Below are 17,558 nucleotides of genomic sequence, written 5' to 3' on the forward strand. Positions count from 1 at the left end.
AACAATTCCTCCATCTTTCTGCTGTTACTGTTTCAAACAAACGGCTTCACAGCTACAGGAAGCAGTTAAATACCTCCAAAAATATTAGTACTGATATCCTCATGATTAGTACCCAGCCTTATGTACGACGAGTGGTGGTAGCCAAATCACTCAGGTTCTGGAGAGCAGAGAGCTTTCCGAGGGGGGTCCAGTGCAGCCCGATAAGATCCCTTCCTAATCCTAAGGGTGATGGCACACGTGGTGTTTTGAACTCATTAAAAAATGCATGCGTTAAAAAAACGCATCATTTTTTTGAAGACGCATCCGTTTTAGAACAGTTTTAATTAAGATAATTGGTCAACCTGTCAAAAATGCATGCGTTTTTAACAGACTGCTTAAAGATGGCCCAAAACGGCTTTAAAACACCACGTGTGCTATCCACCCTGTCTGTGAGCCTGACAATTGCCTCAATGATTTTTTTATCGAGAGTACATTATACCTCACATTCAAATTAAAATGTCATCCAAAAAAAAAACACTTACTCTTGTATAAAGTGTGGCAAGACGGGCTCTGACTTAGTCATATACAGGAGGTTTGCAGAGCAGTAAGGGATCATGTACACAGTTTCTATATACAGGTGCCTGGAGCTCTGCATAGGGCTGGGTACTCAAATAATTACCTTTCTTTGTTCCCCCTAAGCTACAACTGTCTTCTTATATTCTCTGTCACACATAGGAGAAGATCAGTAGACTGCAGCTGCTTCAGGGGAGCAGGCAAAGGTGAGAAAACATTCTTCCTCTCTGACAGAAAGACATTCTTATTCTTATACTGTGTGGAGGGGCACTATGACTACTGGCTACCATGTGGAGGGGCACTATGACTACTGGCTACCATGTGGAGGGGCACTATGACTACTGGCTACCACGTGGAGGGGCACTATGACTACTGGCTACCATGTGGAGGGGCACTATGACTACTGGCTACCATGTGGAGGGGCACTATGACTACTGGCTACCATGTGGAGGGGCACTATGACTACTGGCTACCACGTGGAGGGGCACTATGACTACTGGCTACCACGTGGAGGGGCACTATGACTACTGGCTACCACGTGGAGGGGCACTATGACTACTGGCTACCATGTGGAGGGGCACTATGACTACTGGCTACCATTTGGAGGGGCACTATCACTACTGGCTACCACGTGGAGGGGCACTATCACTACTGGCTACCATGTGGAGGGGCACTATGACTACTGGCTACCATGTGGAGGGGCACTATGACTACTGGCTACCATGTGGAGGGGCATGGTGATTACTGGCTACCATGTAGAGGGGCACTGTGGCTACTGGCTACCATGTTGAGGGGTACAGTGATTACTGGTTACCATGTGGAGGGGCACTGTGACTACTGGCTACCATGTGGAGGGGCACAGTGATTACTGGTTACCATGTGGAGGGGCACTGTGACTACTGGTTACCATGTGGAGGGGCATTGTGACTACTGGCTACCATGTGGAGAGGCACTATGACTACTGGCTACCATGTGGAGGGGCACAGTGATTACTGGTTACCATGTGGAGGGGAATTGTGACTACTGGCTACCATGTGGAGGGGCACAGTGATTACTGGTTACCATGTGGAGGGGCACAGTGATTACTGGTAACAATGTGGAGGGGCACTGTGACTACTGGTTACCATGTGGAGGGGCACTGTGACTACTGGTTACCATGTGGAGGGGCACTGTGTCTACTGGTTAACATGTGGAGGGGCACTGTGACTACTGGTTACCATATAGAGAGGCACTGTGACTACTGGTTACCATATAGAGAGGCACTGTGATTACTGGCTACCATGTAGAGGGGCACTGTGACTACTGGTTGGCTACCATTCAGAAGGGGCACCGTGACTACTGGTTACTAAACAGAGGGGCACTGTGGCTACTGGCTACCATGTGGAGCGGCACTGTGACTACTGGTTACCATGTGGAGGACTGCCCAAATAAATTTAAACCATAAACCTCCGGGAGCACAGGCCCCTTTAACCCTAAACCAATATTCGCCGATAAAAAACACACAGAGACTTGTATTAAAGTTTGAACATATGTGGGTTGACGTGAGGGTCGGCCACAGCTTTATATATTATTGTAATAAACATTTATATTTTTTATATTATTTTTTTGTATTATTTAAAACATAATTTGAACAGGTAAACAAATTGAAATAACAACAAACAAAGTGCAACAAACCCCTCCCACCTGTATGCCTGCCAGCCAATGGGCATGTAGGCCAAATAACCCAACTAACCGCCAGCTGTGACAAAAGCAACGCCGAAAATACCTTAAACAAAAGGAGGGCGGGTGGGAAACGCGATCCAGAAAGAGGGTGAGTGACGTCTGCAGCCCCTATTTAAGCTATGCTCACTTCCTGTACCACCCACGACACAAGCCCGCCCCTAGTCACATAGCCCCCACCACCCTGGCATACGCAGGGAGACAGAAAGGAAAGGGGAAAAAAAACCACCTCAGTTAAAGAGGGCCTTATTCCTGTACTTAGAACCCCGCTAACTAAGACCCCTTTGTGCAGTCATTAGCCCAACGGCTATACGCCTCCGGGCTTGCAAGGACACAGTGGGGGTCATTTACTAAGGGCCGATTCGCGTTTTCCCGACGTGTTACCCGAATATTTCCGATTTGCGCCGATTTTCCCTGAATTGCCCCGGGATTTTGGCGCACGCGATCGGATTGTGGCGCATCGGCACCGGCATGCACGCGACGGAAATCGGGGGGCATGGCCGAACGAAAACCCGACGGATTCGGAAAAACCGCCGCATTTAAAACAAAAAATGTGTCGAGAAAATTACACTTACCTTCACCAGGTATAGGCCGGTGAATTTCAGGGCATTCCAGAGCGCCACCGGGGAACTGCAGCGCAGCAGCGCCACCTGGTGGACGGCGGAGGAACTGCCTTAGTGAATCCCGGCCGGACCCGAATCCACCGCAGAGAACGCGCCGCTGGATCGCGAACGGACCGGGTAAGTAAATCTGCCCCAGTGACTACTGGCTACCATGTGCATCATGTACTTTAGCATAGTAAGGAACAAGCTGTTTCTCTACTTGCACTCTGTCGACCCCCAATGGTTGCAGCCAGACACTACAGGGATTCCCTCCCTCAAATATAGAGCTCATGTGGGGTCTAGAGCCACACTAGTGAACCATCTTGGTGGATATTGTGCTGGATGGAGGCACTAATTAACTAAATGACCTAATTCTTTGTTACATGTATCTGAAGGGGCCGGGCCAAGCTGCGGGATCTGCTCCAGAGCTGAGATCTCATCATAACCCACAGCCTGGCACAGTAAGGATCTGCAGAATGGCAGGCGACAGGGCGCCTCGTGTCCTCATCCTCCTCTGTATATTACACCTTCACTGTCTACAAGGAGCCAAGATCCTGACCATAAGTTTTGTCGGTGAGTTCACAGATTTGATCTCCTCTATGAATTGTAAGCTCCTGTGCACATATACGTTCCCACTTTGCGGCTTCCTAGGAATTCATAATTGTCTGCAACAAGTAAGTCTACAGGTAAGAAGTGCAAAGCATCTCCTAGACTGGATTCTTTAAACGGGTCCTCACTTTATAATATGACCTATAGACCATGTGGACATCTTAAAGGGGTTTAGCTCATATCTGACCATAGGCAACATCTGCACAGACATCAGAGCTTAGGACTGTGCAGTCAAAAGCAATGGAGCCTTCCTTTCTAGAGGTGTACTATAGAGGGGAACTTACTGATGTTTGAGGTGTCCATGGTATTTGGGGTTAACCTAATTAATCTAACCCTAATTGCAGCATGATCAGCATTTTATCGACAATCATCATGATTTGCCAAGGCACAGTCTGATGCAACCACTGCAAGTCTAAGGCTACAAAAATAAAACACACTTCAGTGCAGACATATGTCAGTGTATTATACCAGTGCCAAGCCGGCAACAACTTGGTCAGTGAAAAAAATTCTCTGTCTTTATTGTAAAATATCATGACTTAAAAAAACCTCTGTACATGAATTTGGTTTTACTGTAGTTGTACTTGTCTACAGAATAAGTGAAGCATGAAAAGGTGTAAAAATTGTTAAAAAAAAATATGTAACACATAGGGGCACATTTACTTACCCGGATCTGTCGCAATCCCGTTGTGCGTTGTCAGACGAGTATTCGGGTCTGCCACGATTCACTAAGCACCTGTGTTCGTGCACTCCACTACTGCTGTGCTCCTCTGCCCCTCCACTACTGCTGTGCTCCTCTGCTCCTCCACTACTGCTGTGCTCCTCTGCCCCTCCACTACTGCTGTGCTCCTCTGCCCCTCCACTACTGCTGTGCTCCTCTGCCCCTCCACTACTGCTGTGCTCCTCTACCCCTCCACCACTGCTGTACTCCTCTGCCCCTCCACTACTGCTGTGCTCCTCTGCCCCTCCACTACTGCTGTGCTCCCCTGCCCCTCCACTACTGCTGTGCTCCTCTACCCCTCCACTACTGCTGTGCTCCTCTACCCCTCCACTACTGCTGTGCTCCTCTACCCCTCCACTACTGCTGTGCTCTTCTGCCCCTCCACTACTGCTGTGCACCTCTGGCCATCCACTACTGCTGTGCTCCTCTACCTCTCCACTACTGCTGTGCTCCTCTGCTCCTCCACTACTGCTGTGCTCCTCCACTACTGCTGTGCTCCTCTACCCCTCCACTACTGCTGTGCTCCTCTACCCCTCCACTACTGCTGTGCTCCTCTACCCCTCCACTACTGCTGTGCTCCCCTGCTCCTCCACTACTGCTGTGCTCCTCTACCCCTCCACTACTGCTGTGCTCCTCTACCCCTCCACTACTGCTGTGCTCTTCTGCCCCTCCACTACTGCTGTGCTCCTCTGCCTCTCCACTACTGCTGTGCTCCTCTGCCTCTCCACTACTGCTGTGCTCCTCTGCCTCTCCACTACTGCTGTGCTCCTCTACCCCTCCACTACTGCTGTACTCCTCTCACCCTCCACTACTGCTGTGCTCCTCTGCCCCTCCACTACTGCTGTGCTCCTCTGCCCCTCCACTACTGCTGTACTCTGCTGCTCCTCCACTACTGCTGTGCTCCTCTGCCCCTCCACTACTGCTTTGCTCCTCTGCCCCTCCACTACTGCTGTGCTCCTCTGCCCCTCCACTACTGCTGTGCTCCTCTGCCCCTCCGATACTGCTGTGCTCCTCTGCCCCTCCACTACTGCTTTGCTCCTCTGCCCCTCCACTACTGCTGTGCTCCTCTGCCCCTCCACTACGACCCGAATCCTCATCAGACAACGCACCGTGGGATCACGATAGGACCGGGTAAGTAAATCTGCCCCAATGTGTGTGGACATTGCACATGTATAATCTAAGTTCTTGCTTGACATTTTAGGTGGGAGCCATTATCTCTTAATGGATGACATTTCACAGATTCTCCAAGACAATGGACATGATGTCAGGATGTTTTATCAGGGCTACCAGAATATGCAAGGTCTGTAGGAGGCTTTGTGTGGGAAAGGTTGTGGCACCATATTTTTCTGAATGCTCTAGAAGCTCCATATTCAACAAACTAATACAGCACTGCCCATAAACTTACATAATGCATGTTTTAAACAGCCAAAATCTCTATAATAGCAGGATCAGATAGAGGACCTTGTCCCCATGGGTCCAGTAATCCAGCTGAATGCATACTCTGTATCCCACATCAATGCATAAATGAGATATCAGAGATCTTTCTGCTTTACTGTATAGACGTGCCAGGTCCAGTAGTGTCTTCTGTTATGAGATGGTTTTTCAGGTTCAAAGTATTAAAGGGAACCTGTCACCAGGAGACCCATTTTTAGCACTTCCCCAGTCCCCACAGAGCATAGTACATACACTGCCAAAGTGTTTTTGTATAAAAATAGGTTTTACAGAAAAAAAGATATGTTATATTGTACCTTTCATGAGGTACAATAGGCAGTGTGACTAGGCAGTTGCCAATTGGGAGGGGCTGGAAAGTTGCCAATTGGGAGGGGCTGGAAAGGAGCAGTTCCCCCCACCCTTGGGAAACGTGACCTTTTCAAATATATGAATAACTCCCCTCACTCGGGATTGGCTGTAGAGGAGCAGGGGGCGTCGCTTAGCCAAGTGAGGGGTGTTTTCATATATTTGAAAAGGTCACATGGAGGAGCTGTTCCCCAAGGGTGGGGGGGAACTGCTCCTTTCCAGCCCCTCCCATTTGACAACTGCCTAGTCACACAGCAGATGCTAATGAAAGGTACAATATAACATATCTTTTTTTCTGTAAAACCAATTTTTAATACAAAAACACTTTGGCAGTGTATGTACTATGCTCTGTGGGGACTGGGGGAGTACTAAAAATGGGTCTCCTGGTGACAGGTTCCCTTTAATGTTCTTAAGTCATAAGTAATTGTAGGTATAAAGAATGGATGGCACTCACCAATCTTCAGTAAAAAATTCTTTGTCCCTCGGCGACTTCCGGATGGAGGAGCCCGGATGCCGGAGGATTGACTCATATCGTCAGAATTCCACATGTAAGCAGGTGATGCGATTCTGCATTAGGGTGAGTTAGCCGATGTGGAGAAGATGCATACTTTTTTGCCTTTTTGAATTTTTTACTGAAGATTGGTGAGTGCCATCGATTCTTTATACCTAAGGCATTCTTTATGCCTTTTTATATTTTCGCATTAAGTGTCTTATCTTATGACATTATAACCCCAGATAAGACTCTGTAAGCAGTTCCCCTTCCTGAAGACTGTAATAATTTATGAGGCTGTTTTAAAGGTGTTGTCTCACCATTGTAACTTATCCCCCATCCTCAGGGCACAACCATTGGGGCCCATGATGATTGGGAGCAAATAGGACTGTAACTCCCTCTGTGACTGGAGCGCTGGGGCACATGTTTGATCTACACTCTGCTGCCCTATAGAATTGAATGAGGCGACTTTCTCTCTTTTTCTGAATGTTACAATATTGGGACAACCCCTTTAACTGCTGCTGCTATTGCAGCAGTCAATGTGAGCACACTGCTCTACCATCTATTTTGATAATACAACTTATGTCTCCAATATGGCCGTCTGTGTGTGTCTCCAATATGGCCGCCTAAGGTGATTCCTAAATAACTACAGAATATGAAACACAATGGGGCACATTTACTTACCTGGCCGAGTCGCGATCCCCGAGGTGCGTTCCCTGACGATCCTGCACTGTGCCGCGATCGACTTAGATCGTGCGCCCGATATCCTGCATGTGTCGCTTCCCCACTCAGGTCAGACAGAGTTCACCTTCTTCTTCCCGATGTATGTAAGTGCTTGGCTTGCGACACAAATTTCAATGTTAAATCATGCGTTTAGTCTGAATCCGTCAGATCATCCGACGTCCCCCATCCCCTCCCTCCCAATTTGCGTAGCATGAAAGTCGGCGCCAATGCGCCAAAATCCGATCGAGTGCACCAAAAACCCTTCTAAATGCTGTGCACATCGGAAATCGCCGGACATTCCGAGGATAGTGCTGTCTGCAGACCCTTAGTAAATGAGCCCCATTATACCTACACCTCTCCCCTACTGTCATATAATGTACTGGACTATGATCATGTGCATAAAACTTCCCCTTTAAGAAGTCCCTGATCTGTAATTATTACAGGGTATGAGAAGACGTCTGTCCCGTATGCAGTGTCCACATATAACATGGAGGAGAAATACCTCAAAGCGTATGATGAGCTTTTCCATGAGCATCAGAGAGAAATCTTCATCAGCAGGTAAGTCACCGCACAGACAATACACAAGTCTAGAGGGATGCTTCCTGTTTCACCTTTAAGCACTAAACTCTAATGGGGCAGATTTACTTACCCGGTCCATTCGTGATCCAGCGTTGCGTTCTCCGAAGCTGATTCATGTCCTCCGGCGATACCCCGACCCATAAAATGTGCGATTTCCAGCAGCCCCCCGTTCTAAAATAACCTCTTTCCTGCAGCTCCTCCCTTTTCTGTAGTGCTGCTTTTTCTGTTGTGTATCTATATAAGAAGGGGGCTACAGAAAAAGGGACACAATAATATCCCTTTTTCTATAGTCTTCACAAACCTATAGTGGCACATTTACTTACCCAGTCCTGTCGCGTTCCCCGAGGTGGGTTGTCCGACGAGGATGAAGTCCAGCGCGATTCACTAAGATTGTGTGCCCGAGATCCTGCATGTGTCGCTTCCCCGCTCATGTCCGATGGAGTTTACCTTCTTCCTGGTGTGTATGTGAGTGTATTGTCTTGCAACAAAATTAGAATTTTAATTCCCGCGCTTATTCCGAATCAGTTGGGTTGTCCGACGGCCACGCCCCCAATTTGTGTTTCGGCGCGATTGCGCCAAAATCCGATCGCGTGCGCCAAAAACCTCTGTTAAATGCGGCACAAATAGGAAATAGTCGGGAAACTTGACAGAAATGCGCTCTGTGGACCCTTAGTAAATGTGCCCCATAATGTCCCCTTGTCTTTGGCCTTTTCACTATGATGAAAAAAACTTTCTTACTCTAAATACTTGCGTATAAATCATGGCTCCTAATTTTACTGCAAAAAAACTGGAAAAACTTATTGACGGGAGTATAAGCCTAGAGTAGTTTATGCAGCTACAAAATGTTCAGCAGCAGCCACATGTCATAAATAAAATGTCGACCCCAGATGCTCCCTTTACAGAAATGTCCACAACAGAACCCCCCTCACATGAAATGTTCGCAGCAGAGCCCCCTCAAATAAAATGTCCACAGCAAAGCCCCTTTAAAGAAATGTCCACAGCAGAGCCCCCTGGCATAAAATCTCCACTGCAGAGCCTTTAAAGAAATGTCCACTGCAGAGCCCCTCTTTAAAGAAATGTCCACAGCAGAGCCCCCCTTTAAATAAATGTCCACAGCAGCGCCCCCATTTAATGAAATGTCCACAGCAGATGTCCCCCCTTTACAGAAGTGTCCACACAGAAATTCCACCCTCCCTCATTAATGAAATATCCACAGCAGAGCACTCTTGAAAAAAAACTCTAAACTTACCTCTTCTCCCTGCAGCTCTGTCGTCTTTTCTTCCTGCCCATGCGTACACACATGTGTCACGCTGCCACGACACCACCACGTCATAGTGTGTTTGCGCGCAGGCAGGAAGGGGAGAAGAAGGAGCAATGGGGAGAAGAAGCCAGAGGTAAGTATAGAGTTTTTTTTTAACTTGAAGTGGTCCAGTCCCTTGTTATTGACCAATGCGGCTTGGGCAGGCTTGGGCCTCTTGGCACCTATATGAAGATCCGCCATTAGTTGAGCATGATGTCAATAGGCCCAAAGCAGGGGAAAATTCCTTCCAGACCCCTAACATGGTGGTCACAGTGACTCCCTGAAACAATCGAAACTTCTTATAGGTGTGGAGGATTCCCCTGTCTGTGGTGATACTAGAACCGCCTCTCCTCTAGGTGTAGAGGATGCCCCCTGTCTATGGTGATGGTGGAACCTCCTCTCCTCTAGGTGTAGAGGATGCCCCCTGTCTATGGTGATGGTAGAACCTCCTCTCCTCTAGGTGTAGAGGATGCCCCTGTCTCTGGTGATGGTAGAACCCCCCTTTCCTCTAGGTGTAGAGGATGCCCCCTGTCTATGGTGATGGTAGAAGCTCCTCTCCTCTAGGTGTAGAGGATGCCCCCTGTCTATGGTGATGGTAGAACCTCCTCTCCTCTAGTTGTAGAGGTTGACCCCTGTCTATGGTGATGGAAGAACTGCCTCTCCTCTAAGTTTAGAGGATGCCCCCTGTCTATGTTGATGGTAGAACTGCCTCTCCTCTAGGTGTAGAGGATGCCCCCTGTCTATGGTGATGGTAGAACCTCCTCTCCTCTAGGTGTAGAGGATGCCCCCTGTCTATGGTGATGGTAGAACTGCCTCTCCTCTAGGTGTAGAGGATGCCCCCTGTCTATGGTGATGGTAGAACCTCCTCTCCTCTAGGTGTAGAGGATGCCCCCTTTCTATGGTGATGGTAGAACCGCCACTCCTCTAGGTGTAGAGGATGCCCCCTGTCTATGGTGATAGTAGAACCTCCTCTAGGTGTAGAGAATGCCCCTTGTCTATGGTGATGGTAGAAGTGCCTCTCCTTTAGGTGAAGAGGATGCCCCCTGTCTATGGTGATGGTAGAACAGCCTCTCCTCTAAGTGTAGAGGATGCCCCCTGTCTATGGTGATGGGAAAGTCGCCTCTCCTCTAGGTGTAGAGGATGCCCCCTGTCTATGGTAATGGTAGAGCCACCTCTCCTCTAAGCAGTCTCATGTTAAGTACCATGTTATGTACCTCATGTTATGTACCCAGTATCAAATGCCCTGGAAAAGTCAAGATCATCCAAAGCTTCCCCTAGGTCCAGTCTTCAACTAACTTCCTCATAGAAGGTGATCAGATAAGTCTGACAGGACTTATTCATCATAAACCCATGCAGATGCTGGGTTATAGATTATGTACAGTCAGATACTCTTAGATAGCATCTCTAATAAACTCCTCAAATATTTTCCCCACAACAGAAGTTAGACTCACAGGTCTGGAGTTTCCAGGATCGCTTTTTGATCCTGTTTTGTATATTGGTACCACATTTGCTATATTCCAGTCCTGTGGAACAGAACCTGTCCTTAAAGAATCAAGTATAATGGTTTATCTATCACAGTACATGATTTATGAAGTACCCACGGTGTATACAATATGGGCCCAGCGATTTGTCTATTTTTAGTGGCGTTGAGGCAGCACCGTACCTCTTACTGTTGACATTCAAAAGAGAATTTACATTTTCCCTTATTATCTTTTCCTGGGTTAAGGCATTCAATACATTGGCCGTTATATATTTGAAAAGTAATTTAGGATTATTTTTACTTTACTTGGCAATTTTTCTTTTAGTCTCTATTTTTGCTTCCTTTATCTGGTTTTTACAGAATTTATTTTTCTCTATAATCCTGTAACGCCTCATCACAATCTTCTTGTTTTAGCACCTTAAACGCCTTAACCTTCTTGCTTATTGCTCTCCTTATAGGCTTTTTCTTGTTTTTCTTATGCTTTTTCGTCTTTTAGAGTCTTTTTAGAATATTTTAGAATATTTTTGGGTGCTTTTATTTTTGAGAACATCATCCCTGTTTATACTTATAAGGTCCTCCCGTAGAATATCCATTGCCCCCCTACTAACCATCTTAGTAAAACGTAATATAAAATCAATGATATTGTGGTTACAATTACCCAGGTTCCCCCAACCTGTAATTTTGATATTCTGTCAGGTCTGTTGGTTAGGAGAAGGTCCAGCAGTTACAGGTGATCTGCAATCCTTTGAAGGACCTGTATGTCCCCCCCCACCCCAGCTATATTAGGGTAATTGAAGTCCCCCATGACAAGTACTTCACCATGCTTTGAAGCCGCATCCATTTGACTTATCAGCATTATCTCTGCTGCCTCCATTATATTTGTAGCCTTATAACAAACCCCTAGTAATATTTTATTATTCTTTTTCCCTCTCCTTATCTCCACCCATTTCACATATAAACAAACCCCTCCCCCTTTTTTATTTATAAGATCATTTCTAAAAAGACTATAACCATCTATAGTAACAGCCCAGTCATAGCTACTGTCCAGCCATGTCTCGCTGATACCCACTATATCATATTTCCGCTCCAACATTAAGAGCTCCAGTTCCTCCATTTTGTTTGTGAGACTTCTGGCATTTGTGTACATACACTTTATATGGTTTTCCGTATCCCTATTTCTTTGGTTCTTATTCCCTGATCTTATCCCAGCCCCCCTTCCTCCCCCATGTCTTGTTTTGCATAAATGTAGTTGTACAAGTTTAAACACGTCTCAAACTTTCTAGACATGTTTTCCCCCCAAACAACTGCACCCTCCCCATCGAGATGCAACCCATCCCTACTGTAGAGCCTGTAGCCGACAGAAAAGTCAGCCCAGTTCTCAATGAACCCAAAGCTCTCCTTCCTACACCAACTTTTGAGCCACTTATTTACCTCCCTGATCTCCCGCTGCCTTTCTGGTGTGGCACGTAGTACAGGCAGTATTTCGGAGAAAACTACCTTTGAGGTCCTTGCCCTGAGCTCATGGCTTAAGTCCCTAAAATCATTTTTGAGGACCTTCCACCTACCTCTTACTTCATTGGTGCCAATGTGGACCGCTGCAAAAGATGCTGAAGAGATCAGATATCTCCAATTGCTGTATTGTATTATACCCTGTTGTACTTTTCAGCACTTAACTCTAGAGTATTTATTTGCTTCTAGAATGACCTCCATGGAAACACATAGGTTGAAGTTGTAGTCTGATCCCACACTGCCCTGTGATTATAACAGACCTCTACAACCATTAGCCTGCAAAGGAGTTGTAAACAAAGACAAGTGGAATTTATTGGACGCTCTGAAAGATGCTGACCAAGTCCTAAGAGGTGTCGGGAAGTTATAGCTCAAGATCGGAATGGTCTTGGTCTGAGACCTAGCTTGATGGTTATGGTGGCTGTTGATCTACTCTCTCTCTCCAAAACAGATGAACCTTACACACTAATTTAATTCTACTACAGCACCCCAGACTCACAAAACCCTTTTTATAAACTTCTGTTTCTTGCTTCTAGAAGGTTCTAGGTCAGCAGCCAAAAAGGAAGTCCTACTGCTACCACTTTAAAGGAATTCATTATAAAACTCTAAACATACTCAAACATCATACATTGTAAGACCACCAATGGTCTCTAGGTGGCATCTAAATTTTGTATATATTGCTGGTGGGGGGCTGTAAAAATAATAAACTACTTGTACTTACCTCTCTTTGTGCTCCTGTTCAGCTGCAGTGCTGCCTGTCACTTCAAGTCACTGCCAGTCTTTTTTTGCATACAGATCCGGGCGGTGATATGGCGACCACAGCTGTGTGCCTGCTACAGCAGGAGTTTCAGGCTGTAGAAAGACAGCAGCTGTAGTAGTTACATCACTGCTTATTTCTGGCAGTGATGAGCAGCACTGCATCTAAACAGGAGCACGGAGAGAGGTGAGAACAAGCAGTTTATTTTTTCGGGCCCCTCCACCATATTTATTTTTCTTTAGAACCCCTTTACTACATGCCATGATTAAGAGCATGTGCTCGAAACGAGTAGGCTATATCTTTACCACCCGTGGTGTTTTAATGGAACCCAAATAAAGGAAAGCATTGTTTTTAGGATGTGCCGCGTTTGCTCACCTTTTTGGACTCAACTACATGAAGATATTGGGCTTTAGCTTGTGTTGAATAGTGGAGGAGGGTTGATCAGACCCTCCCTTCCAACACCACAGGGGTTACCCAAAATAAATAGTAGGGACCCTACTCATTTGAACAATCTGTCTAAGAAGTTTTTAAAATCTTTCTTTCAGAGATCGGCCGCAGTCTTTGTTCCCCTTGATGACGTTATATGCAAAGCATTGCCGCCTATATTTGAACCAAACTGATATTTTGGACTTTCTGAAGCAAGAAAACTATGACATTGCCATCGTAGATCCATTTAACCCTTGCCACTTCTTGATTGCTGAAAAGCTTGGTATTCCATATATTGCCTTCTTTGCTGGACCTTTTTCCTATCCATTGGGCTTTTGGTTGCCGAGCCCTCCATCCTATGTGCCGATGTACCTCTCAGGTTTTACTGATCGCATGAATTTCCTGGAACGTGTGATAAACACATTCATGTATCTGAGCTCCTATATGGTGGAGATTAGGAATGAAGAGATATTCCGCGGAGTCATTGAAGAACATTTTCCTCCTGACTCTAGACCTTCATTGAGTGACCTCCACCATAAAGCGGAACTTTGGATATACAATATGGATTTCAGCATTGAATTTCCTCGTCCTCTGCTTCCTCACATTCAATGTATCAGTGGATTGAGGGCAAAACCGGCTAAACCCGTGTCACAGGTGAGTACAATAATAATGTAATGATGGGCAAAACTTCTAGAGATATAAAGGAAGACCACTTTGGATATGCAACACAGGATCTACACTCAAGTGAAATCTAATATTAAGCAATGGGTGCTCAATTATATGGAACCCTCTGCATTCTCCCTGCTGATGTTAGTTGCAAGAGTTAAACAATATTAGATAGATAGATGATAGATATCAAAACATAAACATCTTAAATAAGGAAGGAATGTTCATTTTCTGGATAAAATTGCTACGTAACAGATTCCTGGGATTACAGCAGCCTCAGCATTGACTCCATTAAGACTAGGGTAGACAAGGTTATTATGATGCAGGGTCAGGGAATGTTCTTGATTTATGGGAAGAACATACAACAAACCTATTACTAATTGTTTCTAACTGATTGCCCAGCTTTCCCGGTACAACTGGTTGACGTTCCCTTCCTGCACCAAAGTGCAAACACAGAGACTAATAGAAGACAATAGAATCAAACATGGGTCATAACTAAGAGGACAATGCAGTACAACATTGCTAGGCAAACGGGTAGTCAGGGATTATTCAGTTGTCTATAGCAGTGACTTTTATTGGATCCATACCAAAAAAAATCAGGGTTGATGATGTAAAGGGATTCTTTGAAATCCCAAAAAACATTTGGATAGTTAAGCAAACAATAAGTTTTGATGCTATCACTTTTCAGACAAGTCCTATATGAATAGGCTAATCTGGAGAAAATCTAAGAATATTGTTCATATAAACCGCTATCTACTGACCCAGTATATCATGAAATATTGTCATTTACACATTTTTGGAAGACTGCAGGTGTGCTGTAAAATCTAAAGGGCATCACCAGGTTCTTCAAAATGTCCTTTTGGTGTATTGAACACAGTTTTTCTCTCATCCCCATCTCTTATTGCTGGCATATTTCCCAGAATGCCCCAGTGGAGAGCCAATGGCGGGACCATAATTGTCAGTGTCTGTAAGGGTGAACACTTACTTCCCAAAATTGGATGAAGTTCAGTCCAAGAAATTATGGCACCAGCACAGAACTTATCATCACTAAGGGCAATTTTGAGTCATGATAGGGCATGGTATAGTTCCTAAAGGACATACCTCAATATTAATCATGTTTAGGTCACAAAATCATTTTACTTCACTACAATCCTGTAGTTTATCGTTCCTGGCTCCCAATCAGAATCCTGTGCTGAGTCCTGTTGGGGGGGGGGGGGGTCTGAAAGGCTTTCAAATCTAAATTGAATGGTCGTCTCCGGGGCTAGAGAGAAGGAGGAGAGGATGTGGTAGGGCATAGTTTGTAATGGAGTCAGGAGCAATGCTAAAGGGAGAAGGGGAGTGATTGAGCAGATGACCATTTACATTTCGATCCTTTCCTTTTCTGACAATTGATTCATATCCACTTTTTTCCCTTTGTCTAGGATTTAGAAGATTTCATAGATGAGTCAGGAGACTCTGGGTTCATCCTGGTGACACTTGGCCCAATAATATCCGCTGTCTATAGAATGGATTTTATAAAAGAGATGAATTCTGCATTTGCTAGTGTCCCACAGAAGATCATCTGGCAATTTAAAGTTTCACAATGGCCGAAGGACCTGAAACCGGCCCCCAATCTTAGGCTTCTGGACTGGGTGAACCAGAATGATTTACTAGGTAAATACTACTGGATATTAATGTTCTATATACATTGGAACTTAAATCTCTCTAGACCTGGGGCTTGTAAATATATTAGGATCCCTCCTGCCAGAACAATGTGACACCACTGAACAAACCAAGACTAAACATGTACCTCAAAGAAGAAACACTGGAGGTCTATGTCCAGTGTCTGTCACCAGTCTTGGAACTGTCTTTCCATCCTGTCCTCTTCCACCTAGGAAACCTGCTATGCTTTGCAGGACTCCACTAGGTCCCTACAATTTTTGATGCAGTCCAGAAGGCCACTAGTCTCAATGTCTGTAGCCAATCCCATGCAACCCCTTTTTGAAACAGCCATCTTCCTCGAAAAGGAAGGTGCCTGAGAATTATGGTCCTACTTGTTTCATGTCCTCCAAAGATATATGATCTCTTGCCATATTATGTTCAAGTAGAAAAAGCACAAGCTACCGGCACTACCACATTCATATATCGCCTATGAGGGCAAAAGCAGGACCGTGAGCCGGGGTGATGGACCAGGTGACATGTATAATATAACAATACCGCGGTGCACGTCCAAATGTAGCGTCAAGCAATAAATGGCAAACAAGGAGAAGAAGAATTTGCGGCACTCACCGGTCACAGGGGGAATCTTCACTTTATTGAGGGAAACAATTCATGGCAGGGAGGATGCACGCCACGCCAAGGTGACGGGCCGTTTCCTGTGACCGGTGAGTGCCGCAAATTCTTCTTCTCTTGCCATATTAATTTTATGTCCCTAGCCATGGCTGGTATATGTGTTCCTGCTCTTCTGGTGATGGCAAGAATCCCAGATCTTACCTCCCACCATTGCCTTTGTAAGTTTATTAATCCAGCAGATCTGTGGGTTATAGTTTGCAACAACTAACATACCACCACCGAACCAAAATCTGGCAACAGTGTTATAACAATCTACCTAGTATATGTGTGACTATCCAACCCTTTAACTGATTCCCCATTACTTTCCGTTACAGGACATCCGAAGATCCGACTTCTGGTGGCACATGGTGGGTTGAATGGCTTAACAGAGGCCGTGTATCATGGGGTCCCCGTTTTGGGAATTCCACTTTTGGCAGATCAGCCTGACAACATAGTTCGAATTAAAGCAAAACATATGGGAGAATATATTCCATTCTATGAAATCAAGTCTGACAAATTTGCTAATATGATCCAGAAATTAATAAAAGACAAAAGGTGAGTGTCCGTAATCTAGGGTCAAGGTTCCCTGCAATTATTTTAGAACTTTGTAAATAGCCCACCAATCATATATTGATAAATTGGTGCCTCTATTGGGCACACAACCCAGATCAATGATGTTTTTGCACTGTCCTAATGAAGATTGTCATATGGTTGCTAGAAGAGTATCTTGCTGTGAGATCCGTGCTGTGAGAGGGGAACTGAGCCATTTATTAGATCCATCAATCCATGTGCATCCATGAGAAACAACCTTCATGTTATATTATATCTTATCTTTTGTGGTAGGATGTTCTTACCAAACTAAACCTCAAAAGATAAAATTCCATTGTATCTATGAAGGCTTTAGGTTTCTGCTTAAATTGCCTCTTCACAGCAGTGTAAGAATGTTCTAGAACGTTATGGATATACTTGATATTTTTTGTCTTCCCACAGCTACAAGATGGCAGCCATGAAGCAGAGCGTCATCATGCGCTCACGTCCGTTCCCCCCCGACCAGCAGTTATTGGGATGGGTGGAGCACATCATCCGCTCCGGTGGAGGCGGCCATCTTAGACCCTATTCTTACCAGCAGCCCTGGTATCAGCAGCTTCTCCTGGACGTCATCCTCTTCATCTTCTCCTGTGTCGCTCTGATCATCTACATCATCGTGAAAGTTATCAGATTTCTTCTCCACCTCCTGTGTTCCAGAAAGAAACAGAAACAAAACTGAGATTTTTTTAATCAGTGTCTGTTTCTTTTAAATATGTAAGATTTTTCCTAAATTGAA

General features: G+C 45.4%; 1 protein-coding gene across 1 annotated transcript; it reads left to right on the forward strand.

Annotated features, from left to right (window-relative positions):
* The first annotated feature begins 728 nt into the window (after positions 1 to 728).
* Positions 729 to 17,515, forward strand: LOC140117780 (UDP-glucuronosyltransferase 3A1-like). The gene is made up of 8 exons (XM_072134843.1): positions 729 to 758; positions 3,269 to 3,446; positions 5,402 to 5,500; positions 7,654 to 7,768; positions 13,378 to 13,912; positions 15,346 to 15,577; positions 16,570 to 16,789; positions 17,225 to 17,515. The coding sequence occupies exons 2-8, from the start codon at positions 3,350 to 3,352 to the stop codon at positions 17,499 to 17,501; spliced, it is 1,575 nt and encodes a 524-aa protein (XP_071990944.1). The 5' UTR covers positions 729 to 758; positions 3,269 to 3,349; the 3' UTR covers positions 17,502 to 17,515.
* The last annotated feature ends 43 nt before the right edge of the window (positions 17,516 to 17,558 follow it).

Source organism: Engystomops pustulosus, chromosome 1 (genome assembly GCF_040894005.1).
Source record: "Engystomops pustulosus chromosome 1, aEngPut4.maternal, whole genome shotgun sequence".
NCBI lineage: Eukaryota > Metazoa > Chordata > Amphibia > Anura > Leptodactylidae > Engystomops > Engystomops pustulosus.